This window comes from Lipotes vexillifer, unplaced genomic scaffold (assembly GCF_000442215.2).
Source record: "Lipotes vexillifer unplaced genomic scaffold, Lipotes_vexillifer_v1.1 scaffold56, whole genome shotgun sequence".
Lineage (NCBI taxonomy): Eukaryota > Metazoa > Chordata > Mammalia > Artiodactyla > Lipotidae > Lipotes > Lipotes vexillifer.
Genome location: NW_006798991.1, coordinates 181,257 through 205,672, shown reverse-complemented (window position 1 = coordinate 205,672; position 24,416 = coordinate 181,257). Strand labels below are relative to the sequence as shown.

At 36.1% G+C, this 24,416-nt stretch overlaps 1 protein-coding gene across 1 annotated transcript in view; it reads left to right on the top strand.

Moving 5' to 3' along the window:
* Window positions 1-1,872: 1,872 nt before the first annotated feature.
* Window positions 1,873-24,416, top strand: part of SLC17A1 (solute carrier family 17 member 1) — a 48,711-nt gene continuing 26,167 nt past the window's right edge. Inside the window, 3 exon segments of the mRNA XM_007471216.1 lie at window positions 1,873-1,906; window positions 19,631-19,803; window positions 24,349-24,415. Coding sequence (XP_007471278.1) covers window positions 1,873-1,906; window positions 19,631-19,803; window positions 24,349-24,415 — 274 coding nt within the window.

The window sequence follows — 24,416 nt, the reverse complement described above, 5'->3', positions numbered from 1 at the left end:
CCCGCGTCTCCTGCATCGGCAGGCGGACTCTCAAGCACTGCGCCCCCAGGGAAGCCCACATGACTCTTTTTGAATTATGGTTTTCTCAGGGTTTATGCCCAGTAGTGGGATTGCTAGGTCGTATGGTAGTTCTATTTTTAGGTTTTTAAGGAACCTCCATACTGTTCTCCATAGTGGCTGTATCAGTTTACATTCCCACCAACAATGCAACAGGGTTCCCTTTTCTCCATAGTCTCTCCAGCATTGATTGTTTGTAGATTTTTTGATGATGGCCATTCTGACCAGTGTGAGGTGATACCTCACTGCAGTTTTGATTTGCATTTCTCTAATGATTAGTGATGTTGAACATCCTTTCATGTGTTTGTTGGCAATCTGTATATCTTCTTTGGAGAAATGTCTATTTAGGCTTTCTGCCCATTTTTGGATTGAGTTGTTTGTTTTTTTGATATTGAGCTGCATGTTCTGCTTGTAAATTTTGGAGATTAATCCTTTGTCAGTTGCTTCATTTGAAAATATTTTCTCCCATTCTGAGGTTGTCTTTTGTCTTGCTTATAGGTTCCTTTGCTGTGCAAAAGCTTTGAAGTTTCATTAGGTCCCATTTGTTTATTTTTGTTTTTATTTCCATTCCTCTCGGAGGTGGGTCAAAAAGGATCTTGCTGTGATTTGTCATAGAGTGTTCTGCCTATGTTTTCCTCTAAGAGTTTTATAGTATCTGACCTTATATCTAGATCTTTAATCCATTTTGAGTTTATTTTTGTGTGTGGTGTTAGGGAGTGTTCTAATTTCATTCTTTTACATGTAGCTGTCCAGATTTCCCCAGCACCACTTATTGAAGAGGCTGTCTTTTCTCCACTGTATATTCTTGCCTCCTTTATCAAAGATAAGGTGACCATATGTGCGTGGGTTTATCTCTGAGCTTTCTATCCTGTTCCATTGATCTATATTTGTTTCTGTGCCAATACCACACTGTCTTGATTACTGTAGCTTTGTAGTATAGTCTGAAGTCTGGGAGCCTGATTCCTTGAGCTCCATTTTTCTTTCTCAAGATTGCTTTGGCTATTCAGGGTCTTTTGTGTTTCCATACAAATTGTGAAATTTTTTGTTCTAGTTCTGTGAAAAATGCCATTGGTAGTTTGCTAGGGATTGCATTGAATCTGTAGATTGCTTTGGGTAGTATAGTCATTTTCACAGTGTTGAGTGTTCCAATTCCAAGAACATGATATATCTCTCCATCTGTTTGTATCATCTTTAATTTCTTTAATCAGTGTCTTATAGTTTTCTGCATACATGTCTTTCGTCTCCCTAGGTAGGTTTATTCCTAGGTATTTTATTCTTTTTGTTGCAATGGTAAATGGGAGTGTTTTCTTAAATTCACTTTCAGATATTTCATCATTAGTGTATAGGAATGCAAGAGATTTCTGTGCATTAATTTTGTATCCTGCTACTTTACCAAATTCACTGATTAGCTCTAGTAGTTTTCTGGTAGCAGCTTTAGGATTCTCTATAGTATCATGTCATCTGCAAACAGTGACAGTTTTACTTCTTTTTCACTTTTGAGGGATATCTTCACTGGATTTAGAATTATAGTTTGGCAGGATCTGTTTGTTTTCTATAGTTTTCAGGTTTTCTGTGTATTTAGTAATCAACACATGTATCATAAAAATGAAATGTGAAAGCAAGAACGTGACAGAGTTGGAAGGGTACTGGTATGACAAGCAAATTTCCGTTGGATTAATGTTTTAAATCAGAAAGGAGTACTAGATGGATTTTGCTCAGTTCCTCCCTGAGTTATGCTGACATCAGTGTGTTTTGCACTTGCAGTGGATAGAGAACAAACCCTTCAGCTGGAAGAGAAACAACCGGAACACCCTTATGTAAATGGATAACCAGGTCCCTCCCAGGAAAGGTAGAAATTATTCTCTGTTCTGTCACATAGGTTTTCTCCTTCTCAAATATGACACCATAGATTCCATGTGAGAGGCTTTTGCCCATAAAAGTATGTATGGGGTCTTAGAAATGTTCAGGAAAGGAGGTGAAAGAAAAAAAAAAAAAAAAGAGTCCTGCTATGGTTTTCCATTAGAAAAACCCTAAATAAAAGAATCCTTGTATCTAGATTGTTCACACTTTGTTATTTTGATTCTTATACACTTGTCAGTTTATAACTTGGTGCAGACTATCAGAAAGAGGTGCACTATTTTGGTTTTATCTCAAGGAGAAAGAGACAGATCCATGGATGCAAGTGAGGCAGGATGAACGTTCTTGAGTCACTGCACCCTTGTATATCAACAGGTGGATATTTACAGAATATTTTTTTAGACTAACTGTTTATCTCAAGCAGGGCAGGGAAAAAACAGTAAGGAATTACTGCTATCAGGTTAGTGTTAGGTCCATGTCATAGGCGACAAAATTCTAGAAGAGAGGGTGGGCAACATATTGCATACTCTTTCAGTTTATATAAATGTTAGTGGGCTATTAAATTTTATATTTCTTGTATCAATTTTGATATTTTTATATTGTTCCTTTGAATTTGAATCTATATTCAAATTTATACATGAACATATAAAAGATATAAACATGTATAAGACATAAGGATATATACATATATATATATAATTGATTTCTGCCTTTATGCTTAACATTTCCTCCCTTTTAGGTTCTTTGGGTTTGTCCCTTTGTTCATTTTCCAAGTCTTTGAGTTCTCTCTTCTTTTCTGATAAATATGTTTAGGAGTGTACAATTTGCTCTAACTTTCCATGAGTTTGACATGTAGTATCTTACCGTTACTCAGTGCCAAGCACTTTAGAACACCCCTTGTGATTTTTTTAAAATTTTAATTTCTTTATTTATTTTTTACATCTCTATTGGAGTATAATTGCTTTACAATGGTTTGATTTTTAAATTTTTTATTGAAGTGTACTTGATTTACAATGTTGTGCTGATTTCTGCTGTACAGCAAAGTGACTCAGTTATACACATATATATATTACACATAAATATACATATGCACATATATATATATTCTTTTTCTATATTCTTTTCTAATTTCCTATGATTTCTTTAATTCAAGACTTATTTAGAAGTAAAGCATGTTCTTCCTGGAGCAACGTAGAGGAAAACAAAACACAAAAGGGCACCCCTAAGTGACCATGACAAGCCCTCCTCCATACATGGTGAGGATTAAGTTGTTTAGAAAGCTTTGGAGCAAGTCATCTTGGTGCATGTGTGTACATGCGTGGTTTGAGATGTTTTTCAGATGACCCAAGGCCAGTGAGTTTAAAATGAAAGGAAGGGCTCGGTAATGATTAAATTTCTGAGGCATTCTTTTCTTCCTTCTGCCCAGTTCCAAGGTTCAAACAGGGCAAAAATTTTTGCCTGTCTCCCTGGAAAGTTAGGAGGCAGTGTATTTACCCTTCACTGCCTCAGTAAGTCTTTGGTATCTAAACGTTTAGGGAAGGGGTCTCTTACTAGACCTTTCCACTGCCAGGGCTTTGGTGTCTGACTCCTGTTGTCCCCATTCCCTGGGAATCCAGAAAAACCCCTGAGATCAAATATCTTCAGGGTAATATCTTCCTTCAGCGATCAGTTTATGCCCTGAAGACTGTCTTCACAAAATCTTTGGCCTGAATATTCCATCTTTCCTGACAGATCATCCACACTTTCAATGAAATGTTATTTTAAATATATTTTATCTAATATTCTTATCTGTTTACAAAGGGAATCAGTCCAGAAAACCTATTTTCCGGGCACTAATGTTTCTCTTTTCACTTAATATATCTAAATAGTATCCCACATTTGTACCTAAAGAGCTTCCTCATCATTTTTTAGAGTTGCATATGAATTTGGTATGAATATATTATAATTTATTTAACTAATTATTGATTTATCTAATTTGTTTAAAATCTTTTACTATTGTTTCAAACAGTTCTTCAAAAATGGATAATGATATAAAATTCAATTCAATGAGATTACTGAAAAAATAAAATAAAATAGCCTCAAATATATAAAAGCAAAATTAACAGTACGTTAAAAAGTTACAAAAATCCTAATAAAATATTAGCAAAACAAATTGAAGAATTTATAAAAACAGTTTTAAAAATCATGAACACTAAGTCCAGCTTAACCTAGGAAAGGAAGAATAATTTTATATTAGAAAGTAGATAACTGTCATTCAACACAAATTAGAGAAAAACTGTATGATCTCAATAGATATACAAAAATATCTTTATGAAATTAACATTCATTCCCAATGAACACTATTAGGTAACTAGGAATATGTGATGGACAGAACTCTAAGATGGCCCCTTTGCACTCTTGGGTGGAACCAAAGTGCAAAGGACAAAGCAGAGAGCTCAGAGGACAGAGCCAAGAGCCACAGGGATTATTCCCATGCCTTGAGAAAGATCCAACATTTGTCTAGCTGAAATTCAAAACTCTTATGGATCAATGATTCCTTTTTACTCTCCATTCTTACCCTTTGGAACTAGAATGTGTGTATCAGTTATTCTGTGCCTGTCCCACCACTGTACAGTGGAAGTTTGGGGGGCATGTAACTTGTGTCCTTAGTTTCAGAAGTCCACAGATAGATACTGCAACGAGGGTGGTTTACTTTTAGAAGCCTCATCCACACCTGTTTTAGATGATTTGGATCATGAGATTTTGGAAATTTGAGCTAATGAGATTTTGATGAGGCTTTGGACTTGAGTTGTTGCTATAATGAGATGAGACCCTTAGGAACCTTGGGAATGGGGTGAGTATGTTTTGCATATGGGATGAGCATGGATCTTCCGGGACCAGATGGTGAACTGAAGTGGGTAGAATTCTAAGCCTGCCCACAAGATCCTGGCTCTTGGTATATATATACCTTCCTCCAGTTTTTTAAGCAAACACTAACCTAGGTGCTGCTTGAAGGGATTTTGCAGATCTAATCATGGTCCCTAATCAGCTGATATTAAAATAGGGAAATTATCCAGGTAGGACTGATCTAATCATGAGAGCTCTTTAAATCTGGGTCTTGAGGTCAGAGAGCAGTTAGGTTCAAAGCATGAGAGGGATTCAACATAAGAGAGATTCTACCCTGCTGGCTTTGGGGATGGAGGGGGCCATGTGAGAAGGAATGTGCACAGCCTTTTAAAACTAGCAGCTCTTAGCTGACAGCCAGCAGGAAAATGGCAACCTTTGTACTACAACCATGGAAAACTGAATTCTTCCAATAGCCTGAATGAGCTTGGAAGTAGATCCTTCCTTAGAACCCATGTTGGCTGATCCCTTGCTATTGGCCTTTGAGACCAGGAGTGGAATATCCAACCACATCATGCTAAAACTTCTGACCTACAGAACTACGAGCTAATAAATATGTGTTGTTTTAAGCCATTAAGTTTGTGAAATTTTTTTGCACAGGAATAGAAAACGAATACACTTCATACAGCAAATCTACAACAGAAACTTCAACAAACATTATCCAAAATGTAGACACATTAGAATCACTCTGTGTAAATCAGGAGCAATGGCATAAAACCAGGATGCTTGATGCAATCAATAATACACTGGTGCTTCTGATCCAGTGAGACCACCAATTAAAGACAGGAGGATAGGAAAAGAAGAAATAAAATCGTCATTATTTGCACACACCCTACATAGAAGACCTCCTCAAATTAGCAGATGAACTTTTAGAAACAAACACTAACTTTGACTAGCTAGCTGGATAGAGCGTCAATATTTAAAAGTCAAATTTATTTCTTTATACCAACCACAGACAATATAACCTTCATTGGGTTGTAACAATGTAGGTTCACTCCTCTTTTCTTTCAGGCTGGCCAGCAAATGTGCTTTTGGATCTATGACAATCTGACATGTCATCGTAGTTTCTCTCTCTACACAAATGTTTTTGGTGTGTGTGGGGCCATTATTCTGCTTACCACACATCCCATAGCAGTTGTTTGAGTTATAACAAGTTCAACCCACAATAACAAATTCTACTTAATTTAAGTTATAATTTCTAGAAATCTAATTGGCACATACTTTGCTGGAACATATTTATAACTTAGACATTAAACCACATAATTTCCTACAGATTTTTTTCTTTCTTCCTTCCTTTCTTCCCTCCTTCTGTCCTTTCTTTCTTTGTACCTCCTTAACCCATCTTTTGTACCACCCCCCTCACTGCTGGCAACCACTAATCTGTTCTCTGTATATACGAGCTTGATTTCTTTTTTTTTTAAGATTCCACATATAAGAGAGATCATACAGTATTTGTCTTTCTCTGTCTGACCTATTTAACTTAGTGTTAATGTCCTTGAGGTCCATCCATGTTATTCCAAATGGCAAGATTTCATTCTTTTTAAATAAAAACACAAATTCAAAAAGATACATGTACCCAATGTTCATAGCAGCATTATTTACAATCACAAAGATATGGAGGCAAACTAAGTGCCCATCAACAGATGAATGGATAAAGAAGATGTAGTATATATGTACAATGGAATATTATTCATCCATTAAAACATCAAATTCTGCCATTTGTAACAACATGGATGGACCTAAAGGGTATTATGCTTAGTGAAATATGTCAGACAAAGACAAATATTCTATATTACCACTTTATATGGAATCTAGAGAATAAAACAAATTAATGAATATAACAAAACAGAAACAGACTCACAGATATAGAGAACAAACTAGTGGTTACCCAGTGGGAAGAGGGAAGCGGGGAAGGAGCCAGATAGTGTCAGGAGATTAAGAGATACAAACTACCAGGTATAAAATAAGCAACAAGGATATGTTGTACAGTACAAGGAAGTATGGCCATTATTTTGTAAAAACTTTAAAAGGAGTATAATTTTAAAATACTGAATTACTGTGATGTATACCTGAAACTAAAATAATATTATAAATCAACTATACTTCAATTAAAAGAATTTTATTCTTTTATAAGGCTTAATAATCTTCCATCATATATATAACCACATTTTCTTTATCCATCCATCAGTAGATACTTAGGTTGTTTCCATATCTTGGTTATTGTAAACAATGCTGCAATATACATGGGAGTATAGATACATTTTCAAGTTAGTGTTTTCATTTTCCTTGAATAAGTACCCAGAAATGGAATTGCTGGATCATACAGTAGTTTTTTTTTTCTTTTCTGTAATTTAATTTTAATTTTTTAAATTAAATTTTATTTTTTTAATACAGCAGGTTCTTATTAGTTATCTATTTTATACATATTAGTGTATACATGTCAATCCCAATCTCCCAATTCATCCCACCAACACCCCCCCCACCTTCCACGTTCCCTCCTTGTGTCCATACATTTGTTCTCTACATCTTTGTCTCTATTTCTGCCTTGCAAACCAGTCCATCTGTACCATTTTTCTAGATTCCACATATATGTGTTAATATACAATATATGTTATTCTCTTTCTGACTTACTTCACTCTGTATGACAGTGTCTAGGTCCTGGGCATTTAGGTTGCTTCCATGACCTGACTATTGTAAATAGTGCTGCGGTGAACATTGGGGTGCATGCGTCTTTTTGAATTATGGTTTTCTCTGGGTATATGCCCAGTAGTGGGATTGTTGGATCATATGGTAATTCTACTTTTAGTTTTTTAAAGAACCTCCATACTGTTCTCCATAGTGGCTGTATCATTTACATTCCAAAAGACAGTGCAAGAGGGTTCCCTTTTCTGCACACCCTCTCCAGCATTTTATTGTTTGTAGAGTTTTTGATGATGGCCATTCTGACTGGTGTGAGGTGATACCTCATTGTAGTTTTGATTTGCATTTCTCCAATGATTAGTGATGCTGAGCAGCTTTTCATGTGCCTCTTGGTCTTCTTTGGAGAAATGTCTATTTAGGTCTTCTGCCCATTTTTTGACTGGGTTTTTTTTTAATATTGAGCTGCATGAGCTGTTTATATATTTTGGAGGTTAATCCTTTGTCTGTTGATTTGTTTGCAAGTATTTTCTCCTGAGGGTTGTCTTTTTGTCCTGTTTATAGTTTCCTTTGCCATACAGTAGCTTTTAGTTTCCTTAGGTTCCATTTTTAAATTTTTGTTTGTATTTCCATTACTCTAGGAGGTGGGTCAAAAAAGATCTTGCTGTGATTTACGTCAAAGAGTGTTCTTCCCATGTTTTCCTCTAATTTTATAGAGTTCGGTCTTACGTTTAGGTCTTTAATCCATTTTGAGTTTATTTTTGTGTACGGTGTTACGGAGTATTCTAATTTCATTCTTCTACATTTGGCTGTCCAGTTTTCCCAGCACCACTTACTGAAGAGAATGTCTTTTCTCCATTGTATATCCTTGCTTCCTTTATCATAGATTAGTTGAACATAGGTGCGTGGATTTATCTCTGGGCTTTCTATCCTGTTCCATTAATCTATATTTCTGTTTTTGTGCCAGTACCATATTGTCTTGATTACTGTAGCTTTGTAGTATAGCCTGAAGTCAGGGAGTCTGATTCCTCCAGCTCCGTTTTTTCCCCGCAGGATTGCTTTGGCTATTCAGGGTCTTTTGTGTCTTCATACAGATTTTAAGATTTTTTTGCTCTAGTTCTGTAAAAAAAAAAAAAAAAAATGCCATTGGTACCTTGATAAAGATTGCGTTGAATCTTTAGATTGCTTTGGGTAGTATAATCATTTTCACAATATTGATTCTTCCAATGCAAGAACATGGTATATCTCTCCATCTGTTGCTGTCATCTGATTTCTTTCATCAGTGTCTTATAGTTTTCTGAGTACAGGTTTTTTACCTCCTTAGGAAGGTTTTTTCCTAGGTATTTTATTCTTTTTGTTGCAGTGGTGAATGGGATTGTTTTCTTAATTTCACTTTCTGATCTTTCTATGTTAGTGTATAGGAATGCAAGAGATTTCTGTGCATTAATTTTGTATCTTGCAAGTTCACCAAATTCATTGATTAGCTCTAGTAGTTTTCTGGTGGCATCTTTAGGATTATCTATGTATAGATATCCTGTCATCTGCAAACAGTGTCATCTGCAAACAGTTTTACTTCTTCTTTTCCAATTTGTATTCCTTTTATTTATTTTTAATATCTGATTTCCTGGCTAGGACTTCTAAAACTATGTTGAATAAGAGTGGCAAGAGTGTACATCCTTGTCTTGTTCCTGATCTTAGAGGAAATGCTTTCAGTTTTTCACCACTGAGAATGATGTTTCTTGTGGGTTTGTCATATATGGCCTTTATTATGTTGAGGTAGCTTCCCTCTAGGCCCACTTCCTGGTGTAATGTGTTGTTGGATTCTGTTTACTAGTATGTTGTTGAGGATTTTTGCATCTATATTCATCTCATCAGTGGTATTGGCCTGTAATTTTCTTTTTTTGTAGTATCTTTGTCTGGTTTTGGTATCAGGGTGATGGTGGCCTTGTAGAATGAGTTTGGGAGTGTTCCTCCCTTTGCAATTTTTTAGAAGAGTTTGAGAAGAATGGGTGTTACCGCTTCTCTAAATGTTTGATAGAATTCACCTGTGAAGCCATCTGGTCCTGGACTTTTGTTTGTTGGAAGATTTTTAATCACAGTTTCAATTTCATTACTTGTGATTGGTCTGTTCATATTTTCTATTTCTTCCTGGTTCAGTCTTGGAAGGTTATACCTTTCTAAGAATTTGTCCATTTCTTCCAGGTTGTCCATTTTATTGGCATAGAGTTGCTTGTAGTAGTCTCTTAGGATGCTTTGTATTTCTGCGGTGTCTGTTGTAACTTCTCCTTTTTCATTTCTAATTTTATTGATTTCAGTCCTCTCCCTCTTGATGACTCTGGCTAAAGGTTTGTCAATTTTGTTTATCTTCTCAAAGAACCAGCTTTTAGTTTTATTGATCTTTGCTATTGTTTTCTTTGTTTCTATTTCATTTATTTCTGCTCTGATCTTTATGATTTCTTCCCTCCTGGTAACTTTGGGTTTTGTTTGTTCTTCTTTCTCTAGTTCCTTTAGGTAGAAGGTTAGATTATTTGAGATTTTTCTTTTTTCTTGAGGTAGGCTTGTATAGCTGTAAACTTCCCTCTTAGAACTGCTTTTACCGCATCCCGTAGGTTTTGGATCGTCGTGTTTTCATTGTCATTTTTCTCTAGGTATTTTTTGATTTCCTCTTTGATTTCTTCAGTGATCACTTGGTTATTTAGTAACGTATTGTTAGCCTCCATGTGGTTGTGTTTTTTTTCCCTGTAATTGATTTCTAATCTCATAGCTTTGTGGTCAGAAAAGATGCTTGATATGATTTCAGTTTTCTTAAATTTACTGAGACTTGATTTATGACCCACAATGTGATCTATCCTGGAGAATGTTCCATGTGCACTTGAGAGGAAAGTATAATCTGCAGTTTTTGGTTGGAATGTCCTATCAATATCAATTAAATCTATCTGGTCTATTGAGTCATTTAAAGCTTCTGTTTCCTTATTTATTTTCATTTTGAATGATCTGTCCATTGGTGTAAGTGAGGTGTTAAAGTCCCCCACTATTATTGTGTTACTGTCAGTTTCCTCTTTTAGAGCTGTTAGTATCTGCCTTATGTATTGAGGTCCTCCTATGTTGGGTGCATATATATTTATAATTGTTATATCGTCTGCTTGGATTGATCCCTTGATCACTATGTAGTGTCCTTCCTTTCCTCTTGTAACATTCTTTATTTTAAAGTCTATTTTATCTGATATGAGTATTGCTACTCCAGCTTTCTTTTGATTTCCATTTGCATGGAATATCTTTTTCCATCCCCTCACTTTCAAACTGTATGTTTCCCTAGATCTGAAGTGGGTCTCTTGTAGACAGCATATATATGGGTCTTGTTTTTGTATCCATTCAGCGAGCCTGTGTCTTTTGGGTGGAGCATTTAATCCGTTCACCTTTAAGGTAATTATTGATATGTATGTTCCTATGACCATTTTCTTAATTGTTTTGGGTTTGTTTTTGTAGATCCTTTTCTTCTCTTGTGTTTCCCACTTAGAGAAGTTCCTTTAGCATTTGTTGTAGGGCTGGTTTGGTAGTGCTGAATTCTCTTAGCTTTTGCTTCTCTGTGAAGCTTTTGATTTCATCGTTTTAAATATATTGTGCCACTCCCTTCTGACTTGTAGAGTTTCTGCTGAGAAATCAGCTGTTAACCTTATGGGAGGTCCCTTGTATATTATTTGTTATTTTTTCCTTGTTGCTTTTAATAATTTGTCTTTAATTTTTGTCAGTTTGATTACTATGTGTCTTGATGTGTTTCTCCTTGGGTTTATCCTGTATGGGACTCTCTGTGCTCCCTGGACTTAGGTGGCTATTTCCTTTCCCATGTTAGGGAAGTTTTCAACTATAATCTCTTCAAATATTTTCTTGGGTCCTTTCCCTCTCTCTTCTTCTGGGACTCCTACGATGCAAATATTGGTGCATTTAATGTTGTCCCAGAGGTCTCTTAGACTGTCTTCACTTCTTTTCATTTTTTTCTTTATTCTGTTCCACAGCTGTGAATTCCACCATTGTGTCTTCCAGGTCACTGATCCTTTTTTCTGCTTCAGTTATTCTGCTATTGATTCCTTCTACTGTATTTTTCATTTCAGTTATTGTATTGTTCATCTCTGTTTGTTTGTTCTTTAATTCTTCCAGGTGCTTATTCTTTAATTCTTCTAGGTCTTTGTTAAACATTTCTTGCATCTTCTCGATCTTTGCCTCCATTCATTTTCTGAGGTCCTGGATCATCTTCAGTATCATTATTCTGAATTCTTTTTCTGGAAGGGTGCCTATCTCCACTTCATTTAGGTGTTTTTCTGGGGTTTTATCTTGTTCCTTCATCTGGTACATAGCCCTCTGCCTTTTCATCTTGTCTCCCTTTCTGTGAATGTGATTTTCATTCCACAGGCTGCAGGATTGTTGTTCTTGCTTCTGCTGTCTGCCCTCTGATGGATGAGGCTATCTTTGTACGTTACTTCTATTTTTATTTTTTTAAGGAACTGCCATATTGTTTTTCAGAGTGGCTGCCACAATTTATATACCCACCAACAGTACACAGTTCCTTTTCTTCACCTCCTTTCCAACACTTATTTCTTGCCTTTTTGATAATAGCTATTTTAACAGGTATAAGTTGCTATCCCATTATGGGTTTGATTTGCCTTTCTGTAATGATGAGTGATGTTGAACATCTTTTCATATACCTCTTGACCATATGCATGTCTTCTTTGGAAAATGTCTATTCAGTTCTTCTGCCCATTTCTTAATCGGATTTTTTCTTTGTTTTTCACTGTTTAATTGTATGAGTTTTTTTTATATTTTGTGTGCAAACCCCTTATCAGATTTATGATTTGCAAATATCTTCTCCCATTCAGTAGGTTTCCCTTTCATTTTGTTGATAATTTCCTTTGCTCTGCAGAAGTCTTTTAGTTTGATATAGTGCTCTTTCTTTTGCTTTCATTGCTTTTGCTTTTAGTGTCATATTCAAAAAATCATCGCCAAGGCATATGTCAAGGAACTTACCACCTATATTTTCTTCTAGAAGTTTTATGTTTCCATGTCTTAAGTTTGTCTTCAATCCATTTTGAGTTAATTTTTGTATATAGTGTAGGATAGTGGTTGAGTTACATTGCTTTGCATGTGACTGTCCAGTTTTCAGAACACCATTATTGAATATTTTAATATTTACTGAGGTATAATGATATAAAATAAAATATGGATCTTAGGTGTATATTTAGATGTGTTTTTTTTTAATTTTTGAATTTCATTTTATTTATTTTTTTATACAGCAGGTTCTTATTAGTCATCAGTTTTATACAGATCGATGTATACATGTCAATCCCAATTGCCCAATTCAGCACACCACCATCCCCACCCCCCTGTGGCTTTCCCCCCTTGGTGTCCATATATTTGTTCTCTACATCTGTGTCTCAACTTCTGCCCTGCAAACCGGTTCATCTGTACCATTTTTCTAGGTTCCACATACATGCGTTAATATATGATATCTGTTTTTCTCTTTCTGACTTAATTCATTCTGCATGATAATCTCTAGATGCATCCAGGTCTCAACAAATGACTCAATTTCGTTCCTTTTTTATGGCTGACTAATATTCCATTGTATATATGTGCCACATCTTCTTTAGCTGTTAATCTGTTGATGGGCATTTAGGTTGCTTCCATGATATGGCTATTGTAAATAGTGCTTCAATGAAATTGGGGTGTATGTGTCTTTTTGAATTATGGCTTTCTCTGGGTATATTCCCAGTAGTGGGATTCCTGGATCATATGGTAATTCTATATTTAGTTTTTTAAGGACCCTCCATAATGTTCTCTGTAGTGGCTGTATCAATTTACATTCCCACCAACAGTGCAACAGGGTTCCCTTTGCTCCACACCCTCTCCAACTTTTGTTGTTTGTAGATTTTCTGATGATACCCATTCTAACTGGTGTGAGGTGATACCTCATTGTAGTTTTGATTTGCATTTCTTTGATAATTAGTGATGTTGAGCAGATTTTCATGTGCTTCTTGGCCATCTGTATGTCTTCTTTGGAGATATGTCTATTTAGGTCTTCTGCCCATTTTTGGATTGGGTTGTTTGTATAGTTAATATTGAGCTGCATGAGCTGTTTATATATTTTGGAGATTAATCCTTTGTCCATTGATTTGTTTGCAAATATTTTCTCCCATTCTGAGGGTTGTCTTTCGTCTTATTTATGGTTTCCTTTGCTGTGAAAAAGCTTTGAAGTTTCATTAGGTCCCATTTGTTTATTTTTGTTTTTATTTCCATTACTCTAGGAGGTGGATCAAAAAAGATCTTGCTGTGATTTATGTCAAAGAGTGTTCTTCCTATGTCTTCCTTTAAGAGTGTTATAGTGTCCAGTCTTACATTTAGGTCTCGAATCCATTTTGAGTCTATTTTTGTGTATGGTGTTAGGCAGTGTTCTAATTTCATTCTTTTACATGTAGCTGTCCAGTTTTCTCAGCACCACTTATTGAAGAGACTGTCTTTTCTCCATTGTATATCCTTGCCTCCTTAGTCATAGATTAGTTGACCATAGGTGTGTGGGTTTACCTCTGGGATTTCTATCTTGTTCCATTGATCTGTGTTTCTGTTTATGTGCCAGTACCCTATTGTCTTGATTACTGTAGCTTTGTAGTATAGTCTGAAGTCAGGAAGTCTGATTATTCCAGCTCCGTTTTTTTCCCTCAAGATTGCTTTGGCTATTTGGGGTCTTCTGTGTCTCCATACAAATTTTAAGATTTTTTTGTTCTAGTTCTGTAAAAAATGCCATTGGTAATTTGATAGGGATTGCAGTGCATCTGTAGATTGCTTTGTGTAGTACAGTCATTTTCACAATATTGATTCTTCCAATCCAAGAACATGGTATATCTCTCCATCTGTTGGTATCATCTTTAATTTCTTTCATCATTGTCTTATAGTTTTCTGCCTACAGGTCTTTTGTCTCCCTAGGTAGGTTTATTCCTAGGTATTTTATTCTTTTTGTTGCAATGGTAAATGGGAGTGTTTCCTTAATTTCTCTTTCAGATTTTTCATCATTAGTGTATAGGAATGCAAGAGATTTCTGTGCATTAATTTTGTTTCCTGCAACGTTACCAAATTCATTGATTAGCTCTAGTAGTTTTCTGGTGGCATTTTTAGGTTTCTCTATGTATAGTATCATGTCATCTGCAAACACTGACAGTTTTACTTCTTGTTTTCCAATTTGTATTCATTTTATTTATTTTTCTTCTCTGATTGCGATGGCTAGGACTTCCAAAACTATGTTGAATAATAGTGAGAGTGGACATCCTTGTCTTGTTCCTGATCTTAGAGGAAATGTTTTCAGTTTTTCACCATTGAGAATGATGGTTGCTGTGGGTTTGTCATATATGGCCTTTATTATGTTGAAGTAGGTTCCCTCTATGCCCACTTTCTGGAGAGTTTTTATCATAAATGTGTGTTGAATTTTGTCAAAAGTTGTTTCTGCATCTCTTGAGAGGATCATATGCTTTTTCTTCTTCAATTTGTTAATATGGTGTATCACATTGATTGATTTGCGCATATTGAAGAATCCTTGCATCCCTGGGATAAATCCCACTTGATCATGGTGTATGATCCTTTTAATGTGTTGCTGGATTCTGTTTGCTAGTATTTTGTTGAGGATTTTTGCATCTATATTCATCAGTGATATTGGTCTGTAATTTTCCTTTTTTGTAGTATCTTTGTCTGGTTTTGGTATCAGGGTAATAGTGGCCTCATAGAATGAGTTTGGGAGTGTTCCTTCCTCTGCAATTTTTTGGAAGAGTTTGAGAAGGATGGGTGTTAGCTCTTCTCTAAATGTTTGATAGAATTCACCTGTGAAGCCGTCTGGTCCTAGACTTTTGTTTGTTGGAAGATTTTTAATCACAGTTTCAATTTCAGTGCTTGTGATTGCTCTGTTTATATTTTCTATTTCTTCTTGGTTCAGTCTTGGAAGGTTATACCTTTCTAAGAATTTGTCCACTTCGTCCAGGTTGTCCATTTTGTTGGCATAGAGTTGCTCATCGTAGTCTCTTAGGATGTTATTTCTGCAGTGTCTGTTGTAATGTCTCCTTTGTCATTTCTAATTTTATTGATTTGAGTCCTCTCCCTCTTTATCTTGATGACTCTGGCTAATGGTTTATCAATTTTCTTTATCTTCTCAAAGAAACAGCTTTTAATTTTATTGATCTTTGCTATTGTTTTCTTTGTTCCTATTTCATTTATTTCTGTTCTGATCTTTATGATTTCTTCCTTTCTGGTAGCTTTGGGTTTTGTTTGTTCTTCTTTCTCTAGTTCCTTTAGGTGGAAGGTTAGATTATTTGAGATTTTTCTTGTTTCTTGAAGTAGGCTTGTATAGCTGTAAACTTCCCTGTTAGAACTGCTTTTGCCGCATCCCGTAGGTTTTGGATCGTCGTATTTTCATTGTCATTTTTCTCTAGGTATTTTTTGATTTCCTCTTTGATTTCTTCAGTGATCTCTTGGTTATTTAGTAATGTATTGTTTAGCCTCCATGTGGTTGTTTTTTTTTTCCCTGTAATTGATTTCTAATCTCATAGCTTTGTGGTCAGAAAAGATGCTTGATATGATTTCAGTTTTCTTAAATTTACTGAGACTTGATTTATGACCCACGATGTGATCTATCCTGGAGAATGTTCCATGCACACTTGAGAAGAAAGTGTAATCTGCTGTTTTTGGATGGAATGTCCTATCAATATCAATTAAATCTATCTAGTCTATTGTGTCATTTAAAGCTTCTGTTTCCTTGTTTGTTTTCATTTTGAATGATCTGTCCATTGGTGTAAGTGAGGTGTTAAAGTCCCCCACTATTATTGTGTTACTGTCAATTTCCTCTTTTAGAGCTGTTAGTAAGGCTTTAGAGTCTTATGTATTGAGGTACTCCTATGTTGGGTGTATATATACTTATAATTGTTATATCTTCTTCTTGGATTGATCCCTTGATCACTATGTAGTGTCCTTCCTTTCCTCTTGTAACATTCTTTATTTTATAGTCTACTTTATCTGATATGAGTATTGTTACTCCAGCTTTCTTTTGATTTCCATTTGCATGGGATATCTTTTTCCATCCCCTCACTTTCAGTCTGAATGTGTCCCTTAGGTCTGAAGTGGGTCTCTTGTAGACAGCTTATAAATGGGTCTTCTATTTATATCCATTCAGCAAGCCTGTGTCTTTTGGGTGGAGCATTTAATCCATTCACCTTTAAGGTAATTATTGATATGTATGTTCCTATGACCATTTTCTTAATTGTTTTGGGTTTGTTTTTGTAGATCCTTTTCTTCTCTTGTGTTTCCCACTTAGAGAAGTTCCTTTAGCATTTGTTGTAGAGCTGGTTTGGTGGTGCTGAATTCTCTTAGCTTTTGCTTGTCTGTAAAGCTTTTGATTTCTCCATTGAATCTGAATGAGATCCTTGCTGGGTAGAGTAATCTTGGTTGTAGGTTCTTCTTTTCATTACTTTAAGTATACCATGCCACTCCCTTCTGGCTTGTAAAGTTTCTGCTGAGAAATCAGCTGTTAACCTTGTGGGAGTTCCCTTGTATGTTATTTGTTGCTTTTCCCTTGCTGCTTTCAATAATTTTTCTTTGTGTTTAATTTTTGCCAATTTGATTACTATGTGTCTTGGCGTGTTTCTCCTTGGCTTTATCCAGTATGGGACTCGCTGTGCTTCCTGGACTTGGGTAGCTATTTCCTTTCCCATGTTAGGGAAGTTTTCAACTATAATCTCTTCAAATATTTTCTCTGGTCCTTTCTCTCTCTCTCCTCCTTCTGGTACCCCTATAATGCAAATGTTGTTGCATTTATTGTTGTCCCGGTGGTCTCTTAGGCTGTCTTCATTTCTTTTTATTCTTTTTTCTTTATTCTCTTCCACAGCAGTGAATTCCACCATTCTGTCTTCCAGGTCACTTATCCGTTCTTCTGCCTCAGTTATTCTGCTATTAATTCCTTCTAGTGTAGTTTTCATTTCAGTTATTGTATTGTTCGTCTCTGTTTGTTTCTTCTTTAATTCTTCTAGGTCTTTGTTAAACATTTCTTGCATCTTCTCAATCTTTGCCTCCATTCTTTTTCCGAGGTTCTGGATCATCTCCATTATCATTATTCTGAATTCTTTTTCGGGAAGGTTGCCTATCTCCACTTCATTTAGTTGTGTTTCTGGGGTTTTATCTTGTTCCTTCATCTGGTACATAGCCCTCTGCCTTTTCACCTTGTCTGTCTTTCTGTGAATGAGGTTTTTGTTCCACAGGCTGCAGGATTGTTCTTCTTGCTTCTGCTGTCTTCCCTGTGGTGGATGAGGCTATCTAAGAGGCTTGTGCAAGTTTCCTGATGGGAGGGACTGGTGGTGGGTAGAGCTTGTTGTTGCTCTGGTGGCAGTGCTCGGTAAAAGTTTAATCTGCTTGACTGTTGATGGGTGGGGCGGGTTCCCTCCCTGTTGGTTGTTTGGCCTGAGGCAACCCAACACTAGAGCCTACCTGGGCTCTTTGGTGGGGCTAATGGCAGACTCTGGCAGGGCTCGCACCAAGGAGTACTTCCCAGAACTTCTGCTGCCAGTGTCCTTTTCCCATACGGTGAGCCACAGCCACCCCCTGCTTCTGCAGGAAACCCTCCAACACTAGCAGGTAGCTCTGGTTCATTCTTCCCGGGGTCACTGCTACTTCCCCTGGGTCCCAAGGTGCACACTACTTTGTGTGTGCCCTCCAAGAGTGGAGTCTCTTTTCCCCCCAGTCCTGTTGAATTCCTGCAGTCAAATCCCACTAGCCTTCAAAGTATGATTCTCTAGGAATTCCTCCTCCCATTGCCGGACCCCCAGGTTGGGAAGCCTGATGTGGGGCTCAGAACCTTCACTCCAGTGGGTGGACTTCTGTGGTGTAAGTGTTCTCTAGTTTGTGGGTTAACCATCCAGCAGTTATGCAATTCGATTTTACTGTGATTGTGCCCCTCCTACCATCTCATTGTGGCTTCTCCTTTGTCTTTGGATGTGGGGTATTTTTTTTGCTGAGTTCCTATCAATGACTGTCCAGCAACTAGTTGTGATTCTGGTGTTCTCACAAGAGGGAGTGAGAGCACATCCTTCTACTCCGCCATCTTGGTTCCTCTCCCAGTGCCAGTTGTGGTTGTGGTTGTTGTTGCTGTTGGATAATCTTAGATGTGTTTTGAAAAATGTATAAACTTACAAACAAGACTCATAGAAAACTACATTAAAGTCCCTTCATGTCCTTTTGCCCTCCTCACCAAGAGGGAATTGTTATTGTAATATCTAGCCACATAAATTAATTTTGTCCATTTTTGAAATTCATAGAAATAGTATGCATGAAAACAGTATGCACTCTGGTGTCTAGCTTCTTCAGCTGACCGTATTTTTGTTGAGATTCATCCAGATTGTTGAGTGTATCAGTGTTTCCTTACTTTGCATTTCTGAGTAATATCCATTGTATTAATATACCATGGTATGTTCATCCATTCCAAATATCCAGCTATTTTGAATAAAGCTGCTATAAACATTTCAGTACAAGCCTTTTGTAGACACATATTTTTATTTCTCTTGAGAAAGTGCCATTTGTTGAAAAGACTGTACTTGCCTCCATTGATTTGCATTAGTGTATTTATTCAGAAGCATATGATTATTTATACTCCTCTCTTTCTGGACTCCCTACTTTCTCCTATTGATGAATTTGTCTGGCCTTACACCAACCCTACACTGATTACTCTAGCTTGAAACTACTTCAAATACATTACTTTTTTTTAAGTGCTGTTTTTCTCTGCAGTGTGCACATATGATTTCCTCAACCAGACGAATCATATAAGTTTTGAGAATAAAGCAGTTTACTTGAGGGAAGGTCTTTTTTGTTGTTCAGGGGACTTACTTCCAAGAGTAACTCAGGGTATTTGTAAATGGTCCCTTTAAAATAGACATGAGCCAAAATACTTCAAGGACTGGCTCAATTTTCTGGGACATTCTATTAGGGATTATATTTTAGGGGGTATGAAATTATAAGATCAGTCCCACATCTTCTTATTGTGTCATAACTTCTCAAAAGCCAGTTAGTACAATAAAATTTTAATTAATATATAGGGGTCCAAATTTCTAAGTGGCACTTCCTAAAGTTAAATTATGTTTTTACCTCAGATGTGTTAATGATGGATACTTTCTGTTCTACATTCCAGTTCCAAATTTTTGTTCCATTCGTTATGGAATTGCTCTCTTACTGCTCCTCTGTAATGTTATAGTAATGTCACAGCGTGTGTGTATGAGCCTCACAATGATAGCCATGGTGAACAGCACAGAGCCACATGGTTTGTCCAACACCTCCACAAAGGAGCCACAGGATAACATAAAGGTATATCAAAAATATTATAGACAGTCATAAGTTTAAAATCCTATCTTGCTAACTAATTTGTGGAGAGGTTGAATGTTATCATAATTGATATGACAGTAATTATTAAAGAAAGAAGCTCAAGTCTTGATCTGCCTTGCCAGTCATAATCTAAATAAACATGTCCCACAACTAAAATATGTCTCAGTATTTGTAAAGGGCAAGAGAAGTTTGGACAAGAGAAAAAAGGAAAGCATCTTAAATGAGAAGTAGAAGTCAAGACACTATTTCTTATTTATATTTTTATCATACAGTACATTTACATGTTTCATTAATTTCATCTATGGAAGGTACTGAGTTGATACCTGTCAGAAGATGTAGTACAGAAAAAAATGAAAATAGGTGGGAAAAATATTTTCCACTATACTCTTCCTATGTCCCTTTATGAATACACAGGCAAATAAGAAAATATTTTCTTATTATCACCCCTATTTACATTAAAAATAACACTATATGAAGTGTATTGCACCCTGATTTTTTTTAACATAAGCATCAGAACCAGGTTCAGATTTGACACATATGTAGGAATTCCTAGACAGGGGATTTAAAATAACTATAATTAATATGTCAAGGGCTCTAATGGGAAAAAAATGACAACATACAATACCACATAGGTAATGTTAGAGAGGTGGATATTATTAGAAAGCATAAAAAAGAAATAGTAGAAATCATGGCAACTGTAACAGGTACAAAGAATGCCTTGATGGGCTTATAAGTAATCTCAACACAGCTGAGGAAAGGATCAATGAACTTGAATATAGGTCAATAGGAACTTCCCAAGCTGAAATGAAAGAGAACTTAATAAATAAATAAATAAACAAACAAACAGAACATCTCAGAACTGGACAATACCAAAAGTTGTAACATATGCATGACTAGAACACCAGGAAGAGTAGGAAAAAATGGGAAGAAGAAATATTTGAAAAATTAATGGCTGAGAACTTTTTGAAATTAATGGCAGACACCAAGCCACAAATCCAAGAAGCTCAGAGAACACCAAACAGGATAAATATTAAAAAGAAAAATAATCAACAAGAACAACCACTCAGACATACGTATTTAAATTGCAGAAAACTAAGACAAAGAGAACATCTTGAATGAAGCTAGAGGAAAGAATCACCTACAGAGGAACAGGATAAGAAGTATGGAAGACTTATCAGACACCACTCAAACATGAAGAGAGAAATGAACTCTTTAAAGTATTGAAAGAAAAAAAGAAAGACACCTGCCAAACTAGAATTCTATATCCAGTGAAATTACCTCAAAAGTCAAAGAGAATAAAGATATTTTCAAGCAAAGAAAAACAGAGGGAGCTATATTAATTTCAGACAGAGCAGAATTTATATCAAGGAAGATTATCAGAGACAAAGAGGGCACTGTATGATGATAAAGGGGTCAATTCTCCAAGGAGACATAATAATCCTAACCATGTATGTCTCTAACAGCAATCCTAAACATGTATGTCTCTAACAAAGCAGCAAAATACAGAAGGCTAAAACTGCTAGAACTAAAAGGAGAAAAGACAAATATAAAATTGGTAACTGTTTTCTATTTGTTACATCTATTCTTTGTTACATTTCTTTTTTCCACTCCTTTTTTTGCCTTATCTTGGTATAATTGAGCATTTTATATGATTCAATTTTTTTTTTTTTTTTTGCTGTACGCAAGCCTCTCACTGTTATGGCCTCTCCCCTTGTGTACCACAGGCTCTGGTCTCACAGGCTCAGCAGCCATGGCTCACGGGCCCAGCCACTCCGCGGCATGTGGTATCTTCCCGGACCAGGGCATGAACCCATGTCCCCTGCATCGGCAGGTGGACTCTCAACCACTGCGCCACCAGGGAAGCCCTATATGATTCAATTTTATTTCTTCTCTTGATGTATCATTTATACTTAAAAAAACTGTTTTAATAGTTTCCCTAAGGTTTACAATATACATTTTTAACTAATAGAAATCCACCATCAAATAACACTTTACTGCTTCGTGTGTAGTGCAGGCAATTTATAACAGAATATTCTTAATTCTTCTCTCCCATCTTTTGTGACACTGCTGCTATTCATTTCCCTTAGCTATATGATATAAATATCCAATACAGAATTACATTATTTCTTTAAACAAGTAGGTATCTTTTGCATCAATTCAAAATAAAATAATTTACACCTTCATTTATTCTTTCTTCATGCTCTTCTTTTTTAAATGTAGATCCAAGTTTCTGGACTATATAATTTTCCTTCTGCATAAAGAACTTCTGTTGGTTTTACCAAAACTTCTTCTGGGTTTATATCTAATAAATCTTTGCATAGCCCAAAGTAAAAATATCTGTTATGTTTTCTTCTAGAAGTTTTATAATTTCAGGTTTTACATTTAAATATGATTCATTTTTTCAATTTTTGTATATGTTGTGTTGAAGATCCTTTTTTACATATGTGTATACAACTGTTCTAGCAACATTTGTTGAAAAGACTTCTTTCTCCACTGAATTGTCTTTTAAGTTTGGCAAAAAATCAATAGTTATAGGAATAATGCTACCTACATGATTTTAAGACTTTGTTATAAAGCTACAGTAATCAAGACAGTGTGTTATTAGCATAAAGACAGAAAAGTAATCATTGAAATAGAACAGAGTGTCCAGAAATAGACTCACACACATATGAACTACTGACTTTTTTCATGATCCACAAAAGAACAAACAAAAAAATTGGACTTCACCAAAATTCAAAAAACACTGTTAAAAGACTGAAAAGACAAACCAGAGACAGTGGTAAATTTTTGAAAATCATATCTAGTAAAGGAAGTTTATCAAAACTCAATAATAAATGAAACCAACAACACAGCACAAAAATGGGGAAAAGATGTGAATAGACACTTCATCAAAGATGATACATGGGCTTCCCTGGTGGCACAGTGGTTGAGAGTCCGCCTGCCGATGCAGGGGACGTGGGTTCGTGCCCCGGTCCGGGAAGATCCCACATGCTGTGGAGTGGCTGGGCCTGTGAGCCATGGCCACTGAGCCTGTGCATCCGGAGCCTGTGCTCTGCAATGGGAGAGGCCACAACAGTGAGAGGCCCACGTACAAAAAAAAAAAAAAATGGGCAGAGGATCTGAATAGACATTTTTCCAGAAAAGACGTACAAATTGTCAACAGGCACATGAGAGGGTGCCCAACATCATCAAGGAAATGCAAATCAAACCCACAAGGTATCACCTCATACCTGTCAACATGGATATTATCAAAAAGACAAGAAATATCAAGTGTTGACTAAGATGTGGAGAGAAGGGAACCCTAGTGCACTGATGGTGTAATGGAAATTAGTGCAGTCACTATGGAAAACAGTATGAAGGTTCTTCAAAAGCTTAAAAATTAAATTACCATATCCAGCAATTCTGGTTCTGGGTATTTATCCTAATAAAATAAAAACATTAACTTGAAAAACTTTCTACACCCCCATGTTCATTGCAGCATTATTTACAACAGCCTAAGGATCCATCCAAGGATGAATGGATAATGCAAATGCACTGTATATATACAATGGAATATTATTCAGTCATAAAAAGTAAGAAATCTTGCCATTTGCAACAACATGAACGGACCTTGAGTGTATTATGCTAAGTGAAATAAATCAGACAAAGAAAGACAAATACTATACGATCTTGTTTATATGTGGAATTAAACAAACAAATGAAACTGAGCTCCTGGTCACAGAGAATAGGCTGGTGGTTGCCAGTATCAGGGAGTCGGGGGAGGGTGGTATTGGGCAAAATGGGTAAAGAGTTAAGAAGTACAAACTTCCAGCTATAAAATAAGTTATAGGGGGACCTCCCTGGTGGTCCACTGGTTAAGACTTTGCCTTTCAGTGAGAGGGTGTGGTTTCAATCCCTGGTTGGGGAGCTAAGATCCCATGTAGTTGGCGGCCAAAAGACCAAAACAGAAGCAGTGTTGTAACAAATTCAATAAAAACTTTTAAAAAATGGCCCATATAAAAATAAATCTTTTAAAAAATTGTTATGGGGGTGTAGCATATAGCATGGTGACTATAGTTAATGATACTGTATTGTATAGTTGAAAGTTGCTAGGAGAGTAGATCTTAAAAGTTTTCATCACAGCTATATATATGGTGATGGATGTTAACTAGACTTGTGATCATTTCTCAATATATACAAATATCAAATCATTATGTTGTACACCTGAAACTAATATAATATGCCAATTATATCTAAAAAAATTTTAAAAAGCAAGTATTAAACGTCTATGCTGTGACAGTTATGGGTGGTACAAATGATGCCCTTGACTGCAAAGACTTTTGGTTATAGTTGAGGGTACCAATGATAAAATGTAATTACACACAGATAATGATGTTATTAGGAATAAAGAAGTCCCATAATAGAGGATATTAGGCAGAGGGCAGCTATTTTACATGGAGTAAGCTGGAAGACCAGTTTTCCCATATTCCTGAACATCACAGAAAATCATCTGCAGAGTGGCTAGATGTGTCTCCTTTTTCCTTTCAGAACCCTGTGTATAACTGGAGCACTGAAATCCAGGGGATCATGTTAAGTTCCATCTTCTATGGTATACT